The sequence below is a fragment of the Haliotis cracherodii genome, unplaced genomic scaffold (assembly GCF_022045235.1).
Source record: "Haliotis cracherodii isolate W230 unplaced genomic scaffold, xgHalCrac1.p SCAF_39, whole genome shotgun sequence".
Taxonomy (NCBI): Eukaryota; Metazoa; Mollusca; class Gastropoda; order Lepetellida; family Haliotidae; genus Haliotis; species Haliotis cracherodii.
In genome coordinates this window covers 792443-817744 of record NW_027266296.1, presented here as the reverse complement: position 1 = coordinate 817744, position 25302 = coordinate 792443, and the positions used below count along the sequence as shown (strand labels likewise).

General features: G+C 40.6%; 1 protein-coding gene across 2 annotated transcripts; it reads left to right on the top strand.

Annotated features, from left to right (window-relative positions):
• On the top strand, window positions 1-25261 carry LOC139478121 (zinc finger protein ZFAT-like). Of its 2 annotated transcripts, none has more exons than XM_071260444.1 (18): window positions 1-85; window positions 6693-6854; window positions 8520-8708; window positions 9333-9404; window positions 9781-9876; window positions 10366-10497; window positions 11267-11356; window positions 11757-12143; window positions 12977-13172; window positions 14876-15645; window positions 17808-18248; window positions 18492-18705; window positions 19483-19586; window positions 19905-20181; window positions 20948-21287; window positions 22743-22848; window positions 23157-23236; window positions 23881-25261. In XM_071260444.1, the coding sequence occupies exons 2-18, from the start codon at window positions 6701-6703 to the stop codon at window positions 24106-24108; spliced, it is 3876 nt and encodes a 1291-aa protein (XP_071116545.1). In that variant the 5' UTR covers window positions 1-85; window positions 6693-6700; the 3' UTR covers window positions 24109-25261. The 2 variants fall into 2 exon arrangements, with proteins under 2 accessions (XP_071116545.1, XP_071116544.1); XM_071260443.1 differs by having other exon boundaries at window positions 11264-11356.
• Window positions 25262-25302: the final 41 nt, after the last annotated feature.

The window sequence follows — 25302 nt, the reverse complement described above, 5'->3', positions numbered from 1 at the left end:
CGCCATTTTTGTAGCCGCCGACTGATAAAACTCAGCTATGATTGTTTCCTTTTCTTCAACGGAAAGGCCACTTATGTAGTCAATGGTAAGCTGTTATGAAATGTTGAACTAGGCAGACAATTTTCATCAAAGTATTTACAGTCGATACGAATTCCTTGTCTTGTTTAGTTACGTATCATCACTAAATTTGAGCTGTTTGAAATCGACTGTTTCGCATCTGTTCGGTAGACTGCAAAATAGATCATGAATATACTTCTAACCGCATATTGCACCACGCGTATTTTTCATGATAAATTTCAGCTCATTAATAAATTGTGTTTAGTTTTGGTTATGCCAAGTTCAGATTTGAATGCAGAAATGTGACAGGTTGAAACTGAAAGCGTGTACGATGGGCGGTTGAACTTGCCTAATTTTGTATGCAGCTTTGCATGAAAAGCCTGAGTTGAGACTCCTCAATGTCTGAGCCAAAACATGATATTAATGAGACTAGTCACAGCTTGTCCATAGCCATACAGAGTTGTATCTCAATAACAATGTTTCCCCACTGCAACACAACTGCTTCAGAAAATGTTAAATTGCACTTATGCGAGTTTCAATCCAAACTTCCAACATGTTCAATGAATAAAAAGAATAAAACCTATTAATTTTTTAGACTGTGACTGAGGTCTTCTTTAATGATTTTTTTAGCCAACTGTAAGTCTGTAGATAAATATGATAAATAAAGCTAATTTGGAAATGACTTCAAATTTATGAAATGGTTTTATAATGTCATATCAATATTCATAATGTTGATGACATTGTCATGACTGTAAATTACACTTGGTAATTTCCCTGATCAGTTATGTCTGTAATGCAACCGAAAAAATATGAGTTTCTCAATGCCATAAATTATTGAGGGTAACGAAGTTTTGTTTTGGGAGGATTTCAATCACAACATACTAGGGCTGCAATGAATACACTATGAGGCGAATACGATTTGTATCATGAATATAGGGTAACGAAGACGAATAATAATTCACGAATACAATAACAAGTCAGCAGTTGATGTATCATTTGTCATATTCAGCATGTTCAGTGAGGCAACAACAACATAAATTATTTGACATGGTTTGTTAATTTTTAATGTATTTTTAGATATATTATTCATTTATATACTGCATTTATCCAGGTACTAGTATCTGCTCAAATGCAACAATGACCAGTGACCACAATACTGTCAAATTAAATGGTAAAAGAGTGTTGTCGTATGAAGAAATCTATGCATAAAATATGTTCTTATGGGTATTTTTTTTTATGTAAATGCATATGCTTGCATATTCATAAATATTCGATACTAGTGGCCACGAATAACGAATTCAATTCATGAATGGATACGGTTCAATTCACCGAATACGCGAGTAAATCATAACAGCCCTACAACATACTGTAATTATCGTTGAACAGTTCGAAGGGAAGGGACTCTTAAAGTTTTCTCAGATGCATGGTATTTGAACCAGGGGACCCTGAAATATTAACTTTTAACATTAGCATGTTAGGGTCATAACAACTACATCTTGATTTTAATGCTTTATTTTAGACACTTGTAACATCGATATTGGCTATAGCCTCTAAGTAGCCATCAGTGTCTTACTTCTCAACTGAATACAGAATTTCTCTGAGACTGGGGTAGGCATTGGGTTTGATTAATTTAGAGATTAACATACTGTGTTTTCCGTGTACAGCCAGGTTACCTATAGGTTTAATCACGCTGAATCAAATTCGGAACCAAACATGCGTGAGGTTTCAAACGTTAAATTTAGCTCATGATGACGCAAAAGATCATGTGAATAGGTCTTCATCAACCCATGCTTGCCATAAAAGGCGACTGCTTGTCATAAGAGGTGACCAACCAGGATCGGGTGGTCAGGCTCGCTGACTTTGTTGGTGCATGTCATCGATCCCAATTGTCTGGATTGATGCTCATGATGTCAATCACTGAATTGTCTGGTTCAGACTTGATTATTTACAGACCGCCGTCATATGGTTGGAATATTGTTGAATGCAGCGTTAAACAACAAACAAACAACAACAACGGCGGGCTGCAATTAATCGCACAAACCGCAACCAAAGGTTTCTGTCACACCTAAGGGAAGCAATTCTGCACAGCAAATGATCATGTTTGACTCAGAGACAATTTGGCGACAGATGCTTTCCACAGTGTTAGAAATTGGCACTAGTCCTGTAGTCCTTGCCAAACTGCCCAATAGTAAAGGTATCGTAAGGGACTAGTAGAAATTTGCCCTTTTTAAGGGTTTTGCTATATGTTATCATTATAAGGACGAGTGGACGAAAACTGTTAGTTTCTAATGCTGTTTCCAAATACACAGGTGAGCTATTGATGCGGTGATACTTGATTATAATTAAAGGTGGATGGGTTAGCCCCAACCAAAGCAATGATTGATTGAACATGCCCATAATTTTCAAAAACAAACTCTATACAAACATAATTTGTTTGAATCCTTTGATCTATAATAATAATCACACATACATCTATGGACAGTCATCAACAATGTTACAATAAGCAACTAATCAAGTATATTCATTTGTCAAATAAAATTCTATAACTTCAGATCAAATTTGACAAAAATTATAGAAAAGGGACAAGCAATTATGATAAATTATTTGAGTGGTTACGTGAACCTGATTATGGTTGGATGATACTATTCCAATGAATGCCCGCACAGGGTCGTCCATCCTTTTCAACTCATATTATTTCGAGTTACAAAACTGGTTGGGGCGGTGGGGTAGCCTTGTGATAAAAACGTTCGCCTGTCATGCCAAAGGTCCGGGTTCAATTCCTTCCAGTGGTACAATATGTGAAGCCCATTTTTGGTGTTCCCCTCAGTGATATTGCAGGATTATTGCTAAAAGCGACGTAAAACAATACTCACAAGAAAACCAGTGAGGCATGATAATCCCCAAGAACAAAAGGTGTCTCATTTATTTCACTAGCCATGGAGTAGACTAACATCTAGTCTCTGAAATGAACATATCGTACAGAAAAAAACAGTTGTTCAGTTATCTTAATAAAAATGTAATAAAAAGGAGCCCAGTGACTCTCTTCATTTACACTGCAGTAATCTAGACTTGCCAAACATTATAGACTTGCATGGGCTGTATTTGATATATATTTGTATCAGGGTCTGTAAGACAGACTAGCCATGGAGTAACACGGATGACTATATGTAATGAGTACAAGAACTATATATAAGAAGGCAGATTTTGCAATATCTTATTAATCACTTCATCAAGAAATGCATGACCATGTTATATGCATGCAAATTAAATAATAATATAATTACCCATATATAATTAGTACCAGCATATTTTACAATTCTCAAAATCCAGTAAGGCATGATACAGCATCCATATATTCAATCAATGTCTTTTCGCCGGAATTCAGATGTCTCTTGTACCTGTCGAGCACATCACCAAGCTGGACATACCAGCGCTTGCTAGGAGGGGATCTGTCTCCAGCTCTCGGTTTTATGGTCGCAATAAGTAATTATGTGCTCGGTACCAATGTACATTGATCATATTTTGTGACGCTAATTCAACCCTGAACACATGGTGACCAGGTCACTGCTGATTCATCACTATTATAGCTAAAATGGATAGAATTATCATTAAACCACCCACATGTTAACAGAAATGACCAGGCCACTGTAACTTGATAATGCCCTCATATTGCTTGACGACGGGCCATTATTATGCCCGTTGTTGGGTGACGTCATAGGGATAGGGATAGGTGACGTCACGTTCGATAGTGACGTCATCTAGTTTGTTCAATGGCGTTCCCATATTTATAAAGGTGGCTCAGTGTCATTTGCGTTGATTGCAGTAAATGTTTCAAAACTTATATTGTTGTTTCTTTTTATTTGATAACAAATTCCATCCATTTTAGCTATAAGAATGGTAACGCTATGTTTCAGCATGTTCAGGGCATTATCATTTTCAGAAGCCCTCAGTCTTTTCAACTGACCTCCTTCGTTAGGCAGTTAATGGAAGACCTCAGGCTTCTGCAAATGATAATGCCCTGAAAATATAACATTACCCTTATAGTACAGAACTCTTATCCCTCGGCTTGCTTGGTCATTTTGTCATGGTCAACATACTCTGGACAATGACTCAGGCATAACTGTTAATCCCTGCAGCAAGTTGGCTAAGTGGGAGTGAGCCAGTTTTGTTACTCAGTCGCTTTGCTAAGTAATATATAATCTTCATTTTCTGTCCTCAAGATCATCAATACGGACCCTTCTCTGCAGCCCCTTGACCAAACTCTGCCCTAGCCTACAATGACACAGGGGCACCCACTTTCGTGCACAGTTCATGTCATCTACAGTGTTATCAAAACATTTTTAGTTATGCACCTCTGATAAGGGGTTACCGGTACTACGCTGACCCCTTCAGAAACATAGTAGACAAGCCTGTGTAGGGTAAGATGAAGAAGAATAAGAGAGTTGAATATATTTATTATATATAAAGACCAAATATAACATATCATAATGATCTATACCATAACACTGCTATTACAGTATAATAAAGAAGCTGTTATCCATAAATTGTGTCTACTTTGTCTTCTGTCAACATCACCTCTCAACATCAAAGAAATGCCTACTTAAAAAATCTTTTTTAGCTGTATGCATATTGTGAATAAAACACTTCTATACCGTCAGTTGTGGTAAGTTTCTAAAACAGATTCCAAACACATTCCGATAATTAATTGTGTTTTTCAGAAATCTGTTTATACAAAGAAAAAAAAGTAAGTTAATCCTTGGCTATGAACCCCTGTAAGTGTAAATAAATAATCCTTTTGTTGTTATCAGTAAGCCACATGTTTGGCATGATCAGTGGTTAAATGTTTCTTGTACTAAAATAATTCAAAGACTTGTGAGAGACTACTCAGGAGAAGAGGTAACACAATTTTTTAAAATGACTATGCAATTAGAAATTTTGATGTTAGGTTTCAAACTCTTACATATTTATTACAACAGCTAAATAAATCTTTTTGTGTTAATCTTTTTATTCTCTTTGGAATTATAACTATGTCATGTGATAGGGTCATCTCGTTGTCATTAATGATCAACTGTCACCATGTGGCGTGGTCAGCTTGTAAATGGAATGTACTCTGGTATCTTGAAACCCACAATCTCTGCTCAAATCCAGGCAAATTCCAACCACTGGAGGGTATAATATATTAGTGAGTGAGTGAGTTGGGTTTAACACCGCTTTTAACAGTATTCTGGTTATATCGCGGCGAGTCAGCTTAATGTGGGAGGAAAGCCCGGAGTGATGCAGGTCTGATGTTTACCACTTCGTTGAAACCCACAAGCATGTGTATGGTGCGAGTAAATTAAAGCAGAAACAGGATACATTGAAACTAAACATTATGTTAGAAAGGTGTAATCTATCATCAAAGGGATTGAGAAGAGACTCAACCTAAACACATTTAATCAATTTAATTGCATCAATTGTTTCCCCATGGGGAATCATGATTAGAATATGTGATCAGTCTCAGGGAATTGGGGGGCACATGTGGCCCAGTCGTCTAAGGCGCCGCAATTCGCTGTGCAGAGTTGCGTCCCTTGGGCACGCCAGAAACCTATGATTGTGGGTTGCCCCGATTATGTTTCTAGGTTTGTCAGCACCATACCCGTGCTCGTGGGTTTCACCGAAGTGGTAAACGTCTGAGACCTGCATCACTTCGGGCTTTCCTCCCACATTAAGCTGACACGCCACGATATAACCGGAATACTGTTAAAAGCGGTGTTAAACCCAACTAACTCACTCACTCACCAAGGGAATTGGTTGATTGTGTGCCATTGTAACAAAAATGGCAATCCTCATATCATTCACTGGTTTGTGAAAAAACTACTCTTGTTTACAGGGCATCACCACATAGCTCAGAGCTCCAGAAAGGCTGCATATATTTATACCTGATTCAACATAAATCACCATAACCAAATATATTTTGAGTTGCCTCTGTAATCACATGAAATAGTTTGACCCCGCGTAATTACCTAATGTACCCTATTCAGCTTTCATAACTATGTCTTTAAACAGTGTTTGAAATATATATCAAGAATTACTGTATTCGATGTAATAGGTGCCTAGGGCGCTCTCAAAATTAGAAATAGGGGGCTCTTATTAGGATATTATTTTTGTGGAAAAAAACAGAGTTGAAAGATAAATTTCGATTTTTATGCTGACAGCCTGAAATGTTTATGTACGACAGATATATTTTTCCAGAATTTTATTGCCCATAATTAAGAGTGCATATAACCATGATAACACACGAGTGCGAATAAATAAGTCTTGTGTACATTGATCAATCAGAAGGGGTGCTAATAGGGATTGTTCACTAGCCAATATATTAGCAAATATTGCTGTGGGCGCTTATTAGAGCGGGGCACTTTTTATGTTGAATACCTTAGTAACTTTCGGCAGGCCCTTGCTTCATGTTCAGGACTTGCGTGGTGGGGAGGGGTAGCCTTGTGGTTAAAGTGTTCGCTTGTCACGCCGAAGACCCATGTTCAATTCCCCACATAGGTACAATATGTGAAGCCCATTGCTGGTGTCCCCCTACCATGATAATTGCTTGAATCTTGCCAAAAGCAGGATAACACCATACTCACTCTCACTCACTCCTCCAGGATGACGGATGCCAATGGACACCTTCATCTGTGGTACCTGCCAGGGTGCCTTCAATGAGATTGAGCTGTTCATGCGACACAAGGGGGAAGGGTGTGAGCCACAACAGCCAGAGGTCATCCAGGTGCATGTCAACGGATCAGGGGAGATAACTGAATATACAGGTGAGGGTCAGGGATACATTTGCACTTTTACTTATGTAGAACAGATCTTCAGCAACCCATACTTGCCGTAAAAGGCGACTATGCTTGTCGTAAAAGCGACTATGCTTGTCGTAAAAGGCGACTAACAGGATCGGGTGGTCAAGCTCTCTGAGTTGGTTGATACATGTCATCAATCCCAAATGCGTGGATCTATGCTCATGATGTCAATCACTGGATTGTCTGGTCCAGACTTGATTATTTTACAGACCTCCTAAATAGCTGGAATATTGCTGAGTGCGGTGTTAAACAACAAACAAACAAACTTATGTAGTTTTGCATTTATGTCATCTTGTTACCTTTGCATATATTTCCTCTTTATTGTTACCTTTGCATATCGATTCAAAGTTGGTTGTCACGAAATGATTTTTTAAATCTTCACTATAAAAATCAGTTTCCATCCTTTGAAATGATTCAGAGTCTGGGAAGTATATTAGTACAGTCATGTGTAACCCAATACCCCCAGAGCTCCAGATAAGCTTTTGGTGTTGTGGGTATTTTACCCATGCATGTTAAGATCATTGGGTATCAGTAATTCTATCTGGGTATTCAAATTTCAGGTTACCCACTAGTTTTTACACGTGTGGGTATTTAAGTTAAATATTTAAAAACACTATTCATCTAGTCCCTGCAAACTGGTGTGGTGTGGGTTCGAGAGCTCAGTAGGACTCAAAAATATTGCGATACTTCCACAAGAAAGTGTGATGGCAAATGATCATGATGTAACTGTCATCGTGGAGTTAGGCAAGGTTGACAGAATGTCCGTATATAATTTCAAAATAAGTTGCTGATTTGCTAATCAGGGTTACTTCACAATATTTTGATGATACGCACAAGTTTTATTTTTGTAGAGTATCTGTAATGTTCGTTGCATATTTGATACGCTTGAATTTTATTTCACTGCATATTTCTGCATTTCTGATGCGTATTTTACGCAGATACGCAGATACGCAGATACGCAGCTTATCTGAAGCTCTGTACCCCTGTTAAGATCCAGGTTAGATTTGGTCTCCAGCTGATCAGAGATTTTACATAGACCTGCACAGAGACCAATATTCAGCTGCAAGTTCCCAGTTCATGTTAATATGTATATAACTTATAACTTTTAAGGCTTGGTAGAGATAACCTGTACTTCAATGATAACAGGACCAATTTGTAAGGGATTTCAATGCTTAGTTAAATGTAATTGCATTGAATACAATCTCAAAATATAATGTGTAAATACCTCTGACTTTCAGAAAATAAGAAATTAAGAATTTCAAACCCAATTGGTCTGCCAGGGGCACTTAGTTTAATAGCATCCTGGATAAATCCCTGCAGGATCAGGTGGTCAGGCTCACTGACTTGGTTCATGCATCTCATCATATCCCAGTTGTGTAGGTCGATTGTCATGAAGTCAATCACTGGATTGTCTGGTCCTGTCTCAATTATTTACAGACCACCTGGATATATTGCTGAGTGCAGCTTTAAACAACAAACAAAAAAACAAATTGTTAAAACATGCCATTTCAAGGTGTGGCCTTTAGGCATTGAAAACTAGAATTAACTGCAACATAAGTATTTTAGCCATGACATTGGCACTCCCAATACGATCAATTTTGAAGCCTGTCAATCCCTGTCTCCGTGTAGATGCGGCCGGAGATGGAACCACCACTCTTAACCTGTTCAGCGACACCATTGACCAGGGCATCAGCGTGGAAACGGGGGATCACATAGATGAGAATGGTACGCCTACTCTAATTATCCTGGATGAGGGTCAGTCCCTGGTCACACAAGCAGTCACGGACAAGGCAACATGCACTCCCAGCACAGAAGCATGTAAGTTAGAAACACGAGTTGTTACCATGGGAACAGATTTGTATCGCAATCATTAAAATTAAATTGTTTTTGTTTTTTCACTAGTCCACAGCTGCAGAGTTGCACTCTACCTAATGGAAAAGACCTATGAAGATATGGGTTAGAATAGCTCTTTAGCAATCCATGCTTGTCGTAAGAGGAGCCTAACGGGATCAGTTGGTCAGCCTCGCTGACTTGGTTGATGCATGTCATCGTTTCCCAATGGTGTAGATCGATGCTCATGATATCAATCACTGGATTGTCTGGTCCAGACTCAATTATTTACAAACTGCCGTCATATGGCTGGAATATTGCTGAGTGCGGCATTAAACAACAAACACACGAAACCTAATGGAAAATGTTGTAGACTACATGAAAAGGTAATGAGCCCGTTTTGCATTTTATTAGTCTTGGCGTAGCAGACTTTTGTTTATTTTATACTCTGATTTATACTATGGTTTTGTGTTAGGAACTCCAGAAATACTTTCAGGAAGCATGTCCTTAACAGACATCTACGTGTTGGAATAAGAACGAATTATTTTAGAAACATTTGTACTTTGATATTTCCTTGAATAACTGTTTATGCTCATCTGGGTTCTGTTGCAGCAGGTGTTGTGACGTCACAGTACGCCGCTGATTGCACATGTCGTCAACCGGTCACTCAGACTGATGTCAAAGGTACAACTGACGTGTTAACATTTGTCATTTTTAATACAGGCCACATTAAGATACTTCTTGGTGTTTGGTGTGTTGCATGTTTTCCGGGGGCACAAGTGGCCCAGTCGTCTAAGGCGCCCCGATTCGCTGTGCAGAGTTGCGTCCTTTGGGCACGCCAGAAACCTATGATTGTGGGTTCGAATCCCAGTTCGCCCCGGTTATGTTTCTAGGTTTGTCAGCACCATACCCGTGCTCGTGGGTTTCACCGAAGTGGTAAACGTCTGAGACCTGCATCACTTCGGACTTTCCTCCCACATTAAGCTGGCATGCCGTGATATAACTGGAATAACGTTAAAAGCAGCATTAAACCCAACTCACTCACTTATTTGTTTTCCAGCCAAAAGAAAAGGTCGACCAAAGAAGGGAGAAGAGAAGAACAAGGTTATTGATGCTGTTAGCAAAGAAGTAGGGAAACCACCTCTTCCAGAGAAATGTGAGTTGTCATAGTTTCCATTGAATTCAGTTTGGGAAAATAAATTGCCAGCGATTCTGTGGCCTTTGATTTGCAAACCAAACAACTTTCTTAGTTTGACTCCTTAAACCAAAAAAATAGGCCACACTCACTAACAGACTTACATTTTTCACTGAATGGATGGGGTTTGTGTTGTATTATTGGATGAATGATGTCACTGGATCGTATTGTTGGCTGCGTTTTTTTGTGTGCGTGTTCATGATGAAATAAGCTGTCTGCGAAGTTATTATTGTTGACTATAGGAATTAACTTCAATATGTTTTTGTGTTTATGGAGGTATAAACATACTTATCGGTGTACACACTGTGCTCACTCAGATCGGTTTTTATGTTATACCTCCATAAGCCAAATATATTGATGTCAGTTCTTAAGCATCTTTCATTTTAGAGAAGTTGTAATTTCATAGTTGAGTTTCAAACACTGGAAATTAACCTTTAGTTTGTTTTTCAGCCAAAGATGGCAAGTTTCACTGTGTGCGCTGCAAGAGAGCTTTTACCAAGGAGCGCTTCTTCAACACCCACAAGTGTCTGGCATCGTCCGACTATGTTATCATCACCAGTAAGGATGTCAAGCTGGACTCAGGTACTGTCCCAATCCTTGCTCTTCATGTCCTAGGGTCAGGGGTCCTCTTAACTCTTTCACAACACAGTGAAAAGGAAACCTTTCTTTTATAGATCAGTTCTGTTTCTCTTGCATAATACTCTCCTGATATATGTTACTAGTCTTCTTGTTTTGTTCCTGTCAAACATTTTGTACGGAAGGCAGTTGTCAGCCTTCCAAATTCAAACTAGTCCACTAGTCTGAGACTACCAAATTGTGCTGATGACAAATAAAAATCCAATAATTTTGCTACAAATTGGAAACGTAAACTAAAAGAAAATGAAGACATTTTTGTCTCATTCTACATATAGAATGGCAGTTAATGAACATAGTGCTAAATATGAACTAGGCTGAACATTAAATGTGTAAAACTTTCTGCCTTCTCATCGTCCACGGGGCGGTCGGGTAGCCTTGTGGTTAAAGCGTTCGCTCGTCACGCCGAAGACCCAGGTTTGATTCCCGACATGGGTACAATGTGTGAAGCCCATTTCTGGTGTCCCTTGCCATGATATTGCTGGCATATTGCTAAAAGCGGCATTAAACCATACTCACTCACTCTCATAGTCCACCTTTACCATGTTGATCTTAACAAAATTAATGTCATAATTTTTGTGGCAATGAATTATTAATGAATATAGTATCAATATTCATAACTGTGTATCAATACAGCATCAACATTAACAATTTACCAATATTGCTATCATGGTACTTCAACTTCATGGGGTGTACTGACAGAGGTTTGTGTCAGCAGGAGACGACTCTGATGAGCTGGAGGATGTAGGAGCGGAGGAAGTAGAGGACGCCGAGGAATACACTGCTCCCGCGGACCTCATCATTGCAGGTGTGTGGATACCGCTAGAAACACAACATGAAGGCTTGTATCCTCATGAAAAAAACACGGATGTTTCACTGATTTTAAACTGGGTGCCCTTGCACAAGTTGCAGATGAATTGGGGAAAGTAATCATTTATTTTTTGCAACAAATATTATATTTGGATAACACTTTCTTAGTAAAGTACAGACTCTAGTACCTTTTTGGGTTGGGTTGAGACCCATCCGGGCTTTGAACCCACACTGCCAGAGTGAGGCACCTAATCACCAGCACACAAAGTCAGCGATCTAACCACTCAGCCACCAAGGCTTCCACAAAATTGAAATAACGTCAAGATCACGTCAGACTTTCATTTTTGTGTTTTTTAATTTATCCAGCAACATTTTCAAATCGCTGTCTGTATTCGTAGATGAACACCGGGCCAAGAGGTTTGACAACGTTCTAGTCAGTGCTGACCCAGATGGCGATGCCTACAACTACAACTCGGAGAAACCCACGGATGAGATCGATGACATCCCAGTTTTCCGTACCCTTGAAGAAAAAGTAGCGTTTGAGACAAACCTGAACGTGGACCTCAGCAGCGTGGATCAGATGTTCAAGATTCACATGATCGAACAAGACCTGAACGAGAATGCAAGTTCGGTGCGGAACATGTCGACGTCGCTGTCGTTGTACAGCTGCAACATCTGTGACAAGGTGTTCAAGACGTTGTCTCACATGAGACTTCACTGTCTCATCCACACTGAACTAAAGCCCTTCAAATGCTTCAAGTGCTCCTATGCTTCAAACTCTAAGGGTGTGTGCAGTCATGATAGAAATTATTTTACTACTTTCATATGTGTTGGGTTTTTTTAATTTATACAGGGACAACTCCTTTAAGGAATGTTGCATTGCCAAACTATAGTGAACACTAAAAGGGATGTATAATATATATAATATTTTTTTAATTTTTTTTATGAAATTGTTGGCTCAGTCTTCACTACAAAAAATATCCCCAAAATGTTCATGATCCCTAACTTTTTTGTTCAGTATACTAAAAAGAAAAAAATTATTATTATCCAAAGGATACTAAAAAGTTATGAATCTCAAATGCTTCATTTGTTCATCATAAAGCATTAATTATTTGTATTGTAAGAAGATTTATGAGCAAATTACTGATCATGGGACAATAATGCCATTTTATAGTCTTCATTTCAGATTTCTTTGGATAATATGCCATGTTAGAGAAATACTTGCTTACAGACAACCATTTCTTTAAATCTGTTTACACATAATGGAGGCATTTACTCAGAGAATATGACTTTCCTGAATAATGTAAAAATGTCTTGCCTGTATGTCAGCTAGGAAACTAATTTTCCTAGACTTATAAACCGTTATGAATCGTACAAATATAACTTGCACGGACCTCTATTTATGAGCCTAGGAAAATTAGTTTCCTAGCTGACATACAGGCAAGTCATTTTTACATTATTCAGGAAAGTCATTTTCTCTGAGTAGCTTTGATTTGTGAAATGGCTGAAGCCCAATTTTGTTGTCGGTCTCTCACCCCCCCAGGATCAGAATTGTTGGAATAGTGATAAACAGCTTTAAGCCAGCTCCACTCACTGACTCACTGACTCCTTGATGCAGGTAATCTGTACACACACATGCGGAAACACACAGGTCAGTTCTACAACTGCAGCAAGTGTTCCTTCCGGACAGTGAACAAGAGTCACCTGCTGGAGCATGAGGCCACGCACAGCAATGTGCGCAAACAGTGTCAGATGTGCAAGAAGGACTACAACACACTCAAGTCACTCATCAACCATGTCAGGAAGTACCACAAGTAAGTCATGTCATGGAGATACTATGTTTACAGTGGGGTACAAGTGGGCCAGTTGTCTAAGAGGCTGCAATTCATTTTGTAGAGTTGCGTCCCATGGACACGCCAGAAACTTATGATCAGGGGTTCGAATCCCGTTCATCCCAATTATGTTTCTATGTTTGTCACACCATACTTGTGTCCGTGGAGAACGTCTTGAGACCTGTATCACTTTGTGCTTTCCTCCCACGTTAAGCCAACACCCAGTGATATGACTGGAATATTGTTAAAAAAGCATTAAACCCAACTCACTCACTCACTCACTCACTCACTCACTCACTCACTCACTCACTCACTCACTCACTCACTTTACATTTGACAGCATTGTACTTCAGTAATTTCAAATTAGACCTGTGAGGTTGCAACACACTTTCTTTCAACTTGCTATGTGCAATGTGACCTGAATTACAAAATAAACTTGACAGCAAAAGGCATTGTTGCTAATTTTCTACATGTAGTTCAAACTAGATGATTTGGATATTGCACACAGAAAACGTGTCATGAATTTATCGAAACCTGTAAATGAGAGATAGGCTATTCAGTAATAATTCTTGATGGCCTTAAGTCAATGTGATAACTTTTGAGATTGAAAAGTCATAAAAATTAAGTTATCCTGGTTTCTCAGTTTTTGAATTTCCTTCCAAACTATACTGGCTGTAACTGTTTCTGTTCTACCTGAACCCACAGTTGTGGCTCCCCAGCAAAAGAGATCCTTAATACTCCTTTAAGTCCTTATGTACTGATGGATATCACAAGTTGGCTTGATCAAACCATGAATATCTACAGGTTGCCATGGGCGATCTTGTAACCTAGTGGTTAAAGCGTTCGCTCGTCACGCCGAAGACACGGGTTCAAATTCCAACATGGGTACAATGTGTAAAGCCAATTTCTGGTGTCCCCCGCCGTGATATTGGTGGAATATTGCTTAAAGCGGCGTGAAACCTCACTCACTCACTCACTCACTCTCACACACTCACTCACTCACTCACTCACTCACTCACTCACTCACTCACTCACTTACTCACTCACTCACTCACTCACGCACTCACCCACCCTCACGGGTTGCCATGTGCCTTGAACGTTGCTGCCTGTGAAAACATTATCAGTGTAATGGGATGCTTTTGACAAATCTCCGTCAAGCCTTAACGTAAAATGTTGTAGTTGTATTGACAAAGATGACGAGGACCCACTAACCCACTCACTCTCCTCATGAGCAAGGGGGCACGGGTGGCCCAGTCGTCAAAGGCGCCATGATTCACTGTGCAGAGTTGCGTCCCTTGGGCATGCCAGAAACCTATGATTGTGGGTTCTAATCCCAGTTCGCCCCGATTATGTTTCTAGGTTTGTCAGCACCATACCCATGCTCGTGGGTTTCACCGAAGTGGTAAACGTCTAAGACCTGCATCACTTCAGGCTTTCCTCCCACATTAAGCTGACACGGCACAATATAACTGGAATACTGTTAAAGCGGCGTTAAATCCGACTCACTCACTCACTCACTCCTCATGAGCAGATGGATATTTTCGGAGTAACTCAAAGTGTGCACACAGGCTTTTACATTTCTACCTCCATAACACAAAGACATTTTTTTTCAAATATGTTTCGTTAGCCAATTAAATGTCACAGAGTCACTTGCAACATTTATGTGGAAATGTTCTCCCTTGCAGGTTTTCAGCCAAAGGGAGGGAATACCTTCAAACATTCCTCCAAGGGAGACAATCCAGGGGGGCAACAGTCATCCACCAGTGTCATGTGTGTAATCGCAAGTTCAAGAAGAAGATTGACAGAGATCGCCATCTTTTTATCCATGACATCAAAGACATCCCCAACATACAGCACTGCCAGCTATGTGACTACACTGCCAGTAGACGGACATACCTGGAGAAGCATTACCTCAAGCATCGCGTCATCTACTGTTGTACATTGTGTGACGAGAAGTTTCTCAGTACTGTCCGGCTTATTGACCACTTGACCAGCGTTCACTTGAAGGACGATCCTAACCAGTGGGAGAACTTGTTCGAGCAGAGCATCAATAACAGTCTCTATTTACCGGAGCCTGATGAATCTTTTGATGCAACCGAAAAAGAATTTATTAATCTTCCCGAGGAATTATCGAGCACAAGTTTGAAGAAGACATGTGTTGAAACTCTAGAGAGCGAGTCAGAGCAGAAGGAGGGGGATAAGACTTCAAACCCTGAAACAGTTCTTAACACAGAAGGCTCTCTGATCTGTGAGAACCAGCTTGATAAGGACGCAATTATGGATGCTTCAAACAAGGAGTGTGTGGGGTTGGTGCTGGACCCAGTGAAGGACAGTGTAAAGGGAGCCAGTGATCAGATAGATACGGCTGCAGATGAGGACTCGGAACCAATGGATACTGATCTACCCATGCCGGGCCTGGGGGAGGAGGTGGAGATGGAGGGACAGAAGAAGGAAGGTAGGCTGGATAGCAGAGTCAGACATGCTTGGCTCATCATTTGTTTCTTGTTTTTTCATTGTTGCCTATTGATCTAGTTATTTGTGTTACATAATCTTTTGCAGACATAAGGTGTACATGAGACGTCTACCCTCTCTTGTATGCAAGATGGGTGCTGTCAGTGGGATTCAGTGAACTGCTTGACGTTAATTAATTGACCCTGATAGGCCTACTCAAGTGTGGCTCCAGCAAGAGTCATTTAAAATCAGTGTTCCCGCTGGCTTTTGAAACTGCCAGTCCTTGTGGACAGGCAACTCTAAAAATTACCATTCCCCCCTAACTTTGTCAGTCCCAACTTTCAACAAATCAAAAAATGTATGAAAATTATTTAGTTTTAATTCTCTCAACATCATGTTCAGTGCAAAGATGTCATCTCTGAAGTAACTTAGCTATGTCATTCACACAAACTTCAGTTACAATTTTCTCTCTCTTTTTTTTTAATATTTCAAGACGAAGTTGCTACAAATGGATATTTAACCCTTAAATAGACCAGGGGAAACCCTTATGGTAACAGACAAGTTGACTTTGTTTTAAAAATGTACTTATATGAATATCACCAATGTTTTGTTCAACAAAGATTTATAAGATACTTCATTTGCCGGTCCACAGGGACTGGCAGTCACATGAATTACCGGTCCAAGCCTAATTTTACCGGTAAAAAAACTGGTAATTACCGGTAAACGGGAACGCTGAAAATCCTATAATAATTATTGATGATAACCACTGTTGGCTTGTTGGTTTTAACTCTTGGAATGTGCCATTGGATAGGTTGTGAAAACTGTTGAAGAGATGTAAGGATCCATTTTGTAATATGCATTGAAAATGTGTGGAGTTCTTGCTTAAACATGATATGTAGTGCAGTGTTGAAAGTTAGAGTTGAAAGTCTTTTCGTAATTTTGATGTTAAAAAAATCATTGTTTGCGTCATCATGTCATGTCACATCTTCCCGAGGCAAGAGAGTTTACTGACTTTAAATGTCAAGTTTCCACCCTTGCCGAACTAGGCTGAAATTCCTGGCCTCAATCAAAGCGCAACCAGTGGCTATTAAGAGTTATGTCCCTTCTAAGCCTCTCCTAAGGATCAATCAGATTTCACCTCTCATATCACTTGCAATGAGTTGGCGGTACACATGCTTTGCAAATCATGCCATCAACCGAAATCTGTATGACATTTTACGAATTGGATTTTGATTTCGTTACAGGATTTTAATTGGACTATGCATGGACTCAGTCCAACCAAAATGTAACTCCATAATAACAGCCTAGTTCGGCAAGGACTGGACTTTTATAGTCAGTTAACTCACTTGTCAAGGAAAAATGGTCATGTCATTTCAATCTTTATCTGGTAATCCTAAGTATATGCAGTGTTCAAAATTGAGTTTGTAGTATTGGTGCTTAAATAGTTCTAATCATATGCTATCACTCAATGTGTAATCATTTTGATTTAATGAGACAAGAGAAGTTCATTCTAATTATTGCTCTTATCATTGATGTTACAATGCTTAATACACTTTACCCCGTGGGGACCCATGGTAGAATGCGTGCCCAGCATCCCACTGCTAGTCGTAAGAGGCGAAGAAACTGGGAACAGGTGGGGATTCCTGGTTAGAAATGGTCACTTGCAAACTAGTCTGGTCGTAGGAAGAGACTCAATTCACATAGAATAGGGTAGACATCATGCATTAGACCCAACTAATCCTGATTTGGTTTCAGACATTAGGTTTTTGGAAAATACTACTATTCACCCGTGAAGATCCAGGTTAGAAAAAGTCTTCAGCAACTCATGCTTAGCATGAGAGGCGACTATGATTGTGGTAAGAGGCAACTAAGGGGATGGGGTGGTCAGGCTCGCTGACTTGGTTGATGCATGTCATCGTATCCCAATTTTGTAGATCAATGCTCATGATGCCAATCACATGATGGTCTGGTCCAGACTTGATTATATAAAGACCAGCGTCATATAGCTGGAATATTGTTGAGTTCGGCATTTAGAAAAAAACAAAACTAGTCAACTTTTGAGTTGATTCATTGGTGGTTCTACAAAATGACTCTATTGGTAGTAACCATGGAAACAGATTATTTCTGTAGGAATAGCCTTGATAAGATGCTCATTTATTACTTCAGCTGACAAAGAAACCGATGGAGCAGCCAGCCAAGAAACAGGGAATAAAGCAAACAGCGAGTCTTTGAGAGACGGGTTAACAGAAGACAATGAACTGGACAAAAACAAACAGAGTGACAACCCCAAGGAAGTGAAAGAAACTGTTGAGGAAGCACCAAAACCCTTGGAGGAAGAAGACGAGGCCATGGATGTACAAGAAGAATCTGAACCTATAGATGAAGAGGAGGAGACTATAAACGAACAGGATGCCAGTGAGATCAGCGAGCCCCAGGACGACAAGGACAAGACTATTGTGAGCATTGTGAAAAGACTTGGCTACAGGGAAATGTCCATGGAGATATTCCACAAAATGAGGGAGACTTTTGGCTGTGAGGAGTGTGAATACTGTGGACGATTGTTCTACAACAAAGCAGATTATGAACCACATCTACGCACTCATACAGGTTAGTTTCATGGATGATGATGCTTACTTAGGAATATAGAATGACTTTTGCCAGCTTTATCTACACCTGCTCAGAGCCAATATTCGGCCCAAGTCTTAATTTGAATAAATAAAAAAAAGTAACAGTTCATGTCAAAATAGCTGGCATCAACTTTTGTTAACACTTACCGGAAAACTGTTCACCACATATCCAGGTGAGCTACAATGCTGTGAGAGTTTCCATGTCAATTGATTTTTTTTCCAGGCGACAAACCTTTCAACTGTGAACACTGTAACTACCGTGCCATTTCAAAGGACAGCTTGAAGCGGCATGTAGAGAAGGAGCATCTAAAGATGACGTTTCCGTGCAAGGAGTGCGACTATGCTGCTCCGTCCCGCACGCAGCTGTGGAACCATCAGCTGAAACATCTCGGGGTCACAGGGGTTGAGTGCAATGTTTGCCAGCAAAAGTTTGATACGTAAGTTCCTCAGATTAATAGATTATTGACGTTAATTATTCTTGGCTGTTGGTCATACAGACTAGAGCAATTTCAAATGAAAAATACTTCAAGGGTATAATAAGGCCTTATAATATGAAGCAGCAATAGAAACTAATTGTTTGTTCCCACTGGTCCTTATAATGATAACATATAACAAAACACTCATTAATGGCAAATATCTACTAGTCCTTATGATACCTAAACTATTGGACAGTTTGGCAAGGACTATAGCACTCATGCCAATTTTTTTAGCGCTGATGAAGTACTTTCTTTGTTTCCCCACGATGATATTGATATTCCTACTATATTAGAGTGGAGGAACAAAAACTCACTCACTCACTCACTCACAGAAACTGGTTTATCATGCCAAGGTTTTCTCACCGTCATATAGCTGGAATGTAATATATTTCAAAGGAATTATCAGGGAAAACATGGATGGAGATCTAATGTTCTGTCATGAAATTAATGCCAAATATGCCTTGGTTACATTCCCTGAGAATAATATCATGGAAGATCACATGTCAAGTGGAGGAATGTGAACGAACTGCACCATACTATCTGCACCATATTACAGCATGGTATTCAAAGTCTATGTACAGTCTTGGTTCTATTCTGATAAGTTGTTTTACATTTCAAAGGTATCACAACAGGTATTAGTTTTATGCACAATTCAGGCAAGGGATCGGCCCTCTCATTATTTTGGTGATGCATTAATTTCATGATTTCCAATAAATAACAAGTCATTCCTGTGAACAGAATCAAGAAACTGCGGAACCACATGATCCTGGATCATCCCGAGACCGACCGGAACTATCTGGATGCACTGTCGGGGGTCAGACACAGGATGCAAGGCAAGATGGGTATGTCTGTGTGTCAACAGTCACCTGCTTCCCAGGCTTGTCATCAGTGCTGACTGAGATGAGTGTCTGGTGGTCACAGTGTGAGACCTTGTTCATTGTGTTCAACAGGCTCAATTGTTGCTCATGTAGTCAACCATCGGTTTGTGTGGACTAGACCCTGTTATTATTATATTGTAAATTTATGTACTGCAGGTATCCAGGTAGTAGTATCTTAGCAGTTAACTCCTTTGCCACGGGAAGAGGGTCCCCTTAGCAAAAGACAAGTGTCAAAATGTATGGTTACAGACCTAATGATATGTTGATGGTTTGTGTTACCAGGACGCAGGTCCTACAAGTGTCCGTACTGTGACCGTGTGTTCATCCGAGCCAACTCGGAGCTCCAGAAGCACATCTGGGTCCATGAAGGCATCAAGCCCTACAAGTGCCCCATCTGTCCCCACGCATGTCGCAGCAAGACCAACCTGCAGGCACACATGCTGCGCCACTCCAGCGAGAAGCCCTTCCAGTGTGGCGACTGTGGCAAGGCCTACAAGTCCAAGACGGCACTACGCTGGCATGTGCGCTCACACAAGGAGGGCAAGTTCAAATGTGACAAGTAAGTGAACGATTCTTGGTTTGCTAGCACCATCCTCAAATAGCACCAGCCACATCAAGCTGACAAACCATGATATAACTGTTCAAAGCATGGGTGGCTCAATCATCTAAGGTGCCCCAATTTGCTGTCCTGCAGTGTGTGCCTGAGGCATGCCAGAAACCTATGATCATCGGTTCAAATCTTGGTTTGCCCAATTATGTTTGTAGGCTTGTCAGCATTATACCCGTGCTCAAGGGTTTTCACGAAAGTGGTGCACCTCTGAGACCTGCTTCACTATTTGCTTTGCTCCCACATTAAGCTGGCACGACATGATACATCTCATTCAGAGCTGTGTAAAACCCAACTCACTTATGCCAGTTTTTTATCTCAGCATATGTCCAGTTTGTGAAGCCTATGCTGTGATATGGCTAGAATATTGCAATCTCACTCGCGCGCTTTACAATATTTAACACTGTTTTGTTCATGTAAATTTAATTACTTCTAACATCTCTGATGTTCCCTGTGGGGATTGCAGGCTAGAATTTGTTCCCAGCAGTCTATGCTGGTAAGGTTGGCCAGGCTCAGTGACTTGGTTGATGGCGTGGATCGTTGCTCACAATATCAATCTCTGGATGGTCTGGTCCAGACTCAATTATTTTCAGGCCAATGTCATACGGCTGGATTATTACCTAGTGCTGCAATAAACAACAACACACACACACACACACATGCACACTCACATACACACACCCTCTATGATGTCATGATGAAATCCTCTCTTCCTAAGATGTCCCTACGAGGCCACACAGAGCAGCCACCTGAAGCGGCACATGGAGACCCACGACATAGTGAAAAAGTTTGTGTGCCAGCACTGTAACTACTCCGCCAACACCCCCGGCTACATGAAGATCCACTACACACGCAACCACAAGGGCATGACCTTCATTGAGAAGCCCACTGCTGAGAGTGACAAGCCCCCTCCAGGCGAGGCCAGAGTCTACAAGTGTCTCAGCTGTGATTACCTGTTCGGAAATATGTCGGACCTGAAGCGCCACCTACGTGTCCGACATCATGTACAGGTTCAAGACATCTCGTGCATGGATCAGATGCACGTGTCAGAAGTACAGGTAAGATACGGATACAGAAAGTATATGGGAATCACGCACACACGAATATGGTGTTAGCATTGGGTGTCTCAACATGCATGATTCCCGTGTACCCTTTCGAGTTGAGTTGATTGGTTCAACTGTGTCATAGGCCCTGTGACGCAGGGGTAGCATTATGCAGATGGCTGTTTCAATGAATGCACGTTCCACCCCTGACGAACAGGTCTGGTTGTTGATGAAATATAGTGACAGCTAAATAGACAGATTTTTTATTCATGCACCGATTGTCTTTAAATGTAATATCCAGTTATGTATGACTGTTTAATAATCTCATACCAACTTTGACTGGAGTAGGTCAGATAGTTTTTCAGATATTGTAGTAAACGTCGGTATCTTAAATTACCTTCCAGACTTTAAGTAGAAAAACCTCTTATATAGATATTTTCCTTTGGACCAGGCAGTCTCACTATATAATTACCATTATTTCATATCTGATAAGGAGAACCCTTCAAGTAGAAAAACCTGTCATCTGGATATATTTCCTTAGCCCTCCCCAGAGACATGTTCCATAGCAAATTGGATTTGATAAGTAGAATAGCAGTGTGGTTGTAAACACACTACAGAGTAAATCGTCACCACCCAATTGAAGTGACTATGCTTGTCATATGAGGCGACTAATGGGATCGGGTGGTCAGGCTCGCTGACATGGTTGCTGCATGTCATCGATCCCAATTGCTCATGATGTCAAGATTTGATTATTAACAGACCGCCATCATATAGCTGACATTGACTTCATCCTGCTAATGAGCATAACGAGATGATAAACAGCCAAGGTGTGTTCTGGAGAAGCAGTGATAAAACCAGAGACCATATCAGACCTTACAGAACTAATTTCTGAAATCAGTAATGACCACACAAGAACAATGAAATAATCAGTAAATAATATGGAAAAACACAGTTTTAGGTTTTCAATACAATGGGTAAAGTTGGTTGTGGCAGCAATAAGTAACAGGCCATAGAATTAATGGAAGTGCACCCACGAAGGGTCAAATTTTGTCATTGTCGAATGTCCTGTCTCAATTGCCGATTCCAGACCTGTGTTGGAAGCTGGTTGGAATATGGTGTTTTCAAATAGGTATCCAAGTAGATAGTATGCCAGTCAGGCGGTAAAAGGCCTCAAAATGCCCCCTTGTCGTAATCTAGGTACAGCCAGGCTTCTAGAAACTGACAAAGTAGACACCTCCTAGAAACTGTCCCATCCAGAGACTTCTCAAGCTATCAAGCCTGCCCTGTTCTTAAACAACAACCAGGGGCTGATGACTAATCTCTCACTGCCGCTGACTAGTCAACCAGCTGACATTTTACTAGCACTTCAATCACTGGCTGCTAGTGAAAGTTGCCACAAATATATTTTCAACAGTCTTTATCTTCAGCCACACATATATATATATATATATATCACTGTTGTCACTCCAGGTGCTGCAGTGTGGTGAGGAAGCCTTCGCTACAGAGCAAGAGGCTGGGACAGAGGTGACCTCCACCATCACCACCGTCCAGGACAACATCCACATACAGCCTGCAGGTACGTCACAGCAGATGACAGACCGCGTGGGGGGTTAGGGTAAGAATGGGTGCTCAGAACATGTTGGTCGAAAGAGTTGGGTGGTCTGACTCGGTGACTTGTTTGATAGTATGTCATCGTACATCGATGGATTGATGTTCATAATATCAATCACTGGATTATTATAGATTTCCGTCACATAGCTGGAATATTGCTTTCTTGATGGCTGAAGGGTCCTACATGGATCTTTCAGTTCACTCATAATGGTGAGCTGCAGTACCCAGGGGCTGTTGTTTGTATTGGAGTTCATAAATGGTTTGCCTTTTCAGTGACCGGTCAGTCCGAACTGGACGAGAAAACAGCATCAGCGGTCAATCTCCTACAGCAGATCATCGACATGTCCCAACAGGTGAGATGACATCCTGAACAGCTGGTAAGGCTACCTTTTTAGTGTGTCGTGGACTTCCGTTGAACCAGACTACCTCCTTGATCTAGTGGATAGAGTGTTTGGCCAGAAAGTGGAAGGTCGGTAATTCGATTCCTGGCTGCAGCATGATTAAAGACGCTAGAGGATGGTACTTGCTGTTACCCTGCCTGGTGCTCGGCATTGAGGGCATAACTGTTGCATTGTATCTCAGTGGGCTAGCACTATAAAATAGGCATAAGTCCAGACTAGTACAATCAGCCACACATGCACGCACACACGCACACGTGTTCATGCTTGTCGTTATATAAGTGAAAGAATCTTGAATGAGATGTTTAACCCCATTTGACCTGACCTCAGTCAAGTTGGCCATGGGCCTAGAACACTGACAGGGTTCCCTGTTGTGACCTTGTAGCTGCACTCAATCAAATGCCCACTCTTTGTTGTCTTTTGAATGTTTCATGTCAGAACTCGGATAGGAGTTGTCTGCCATGAGAAAATGCTGTCTGTCAACTATTCCGAAATCAGAGAATGAGCTTTGAACTTTCACTGAAGTTATATCTCTTTCAATTTTCAAGGAACATACAATTATATATGAATCAAGACCAATATTGCTCTGTCTTTTCCAGGGAGCATTTGGCCAGCAGCAGCAGATTACCGTCCAGGCGGAGGACGGTCAAATGGTGGCCGTCAACCCTGAGACCATCATTGTCCAACAGGACGGAGAGGAAGTGTTGCTGACCGACGCAAATGCCGGGGTGGAGGGGGGACAGTACGTTATACAGTATGTTAGTCCCGACATGCATCTTGACAACATCCCACTGGAGATACAGACCCTGGAGGAACAGACATCTTAGTGGGGATGATATGGGGAGATCCCGACTTCCATTAGTGTGAGTGAGTGAGACTAGTTTTACATCGCTTTTGGCAATATTTCAGAAATATCACAGCAGGGACACCAGAAATGGGCTTCACACATTGTACACATGTAGGGAGTCAAACCTGGGTCTTCGGTGTGATGAGCGAACGCTTTGACCACTAGGCTACCTACTGCCCCACTTCCATTATTGAAGGCAGAGATGTGATGGTGTGTCTTCATTCAGATCATCGTACATGCTGGTATTGCTAACAGACATCATAGTGTATTTCCAATGTATGCCATACCATATTAATGTGCAGCAATATATTTGAGGATACCGCATCATCATACACAATCAGTGAGCACATTGGTTGTGATTCCACAATACCTCTTCGCATTGTGTCAGAATGCTCAAGGGATTGAGAATCTTGCCTGGCAATACCACTGTGTTGTTATTAACATATCCAACAGTTTGGTAGACCAGTAGGTGGTGACCCAACCACCCAAGATTATTTGTACTGCAGATTGTGAACATCAACAGAAATCTTGACAAGACGCCAAAACATTTATCTCAGTATCACAGGGATTTATCTAGACCTGCTCAGATGCCGTGTTCAGCTGACATCTGAAGCATTTGTCAATAAAAATTCCTAAATTGGAATAAAACATTTGGCAAGTTATTTTATGATGCATGTTTTTTTATGCATGTGACTTGCATTTCATGGATAACAGGACCAATAAACATGAAGAGCATTTTTGCATTGACTGAAATATTTATATACACCTGAATTCAAGAAAGTAAGGACGTTTTAGAAAGTTCTATTTTAGGGAAAAAAATGTTTTTGCTCCTATTTGTCTACCAAGGGCACTTAGTTTGAAATCCTAGATAAATCCCTGGTATGGTGAACCTCCAAACATACTGGTGTGATCACAGAGAGAAACGTGTTGAAGCAACAGTTTCTGTGAAATGTGACTAAATATCACAAAACACAAAATGTCCTCCGTAGAATATTTGTGTTCCATATCAGGGTTCTGTTATACTAAACAATCTGCTAGGAACGACTATCATAAGCATGATAAATCTGCTAGAACATGGGAGATACATGACTGTGTGGGACAGGGCTGTTCCCCAAACATGTAAATCTGTATGAAAAATTCCCCAAACATGTAAATCTGTATGAAAAATTTACTT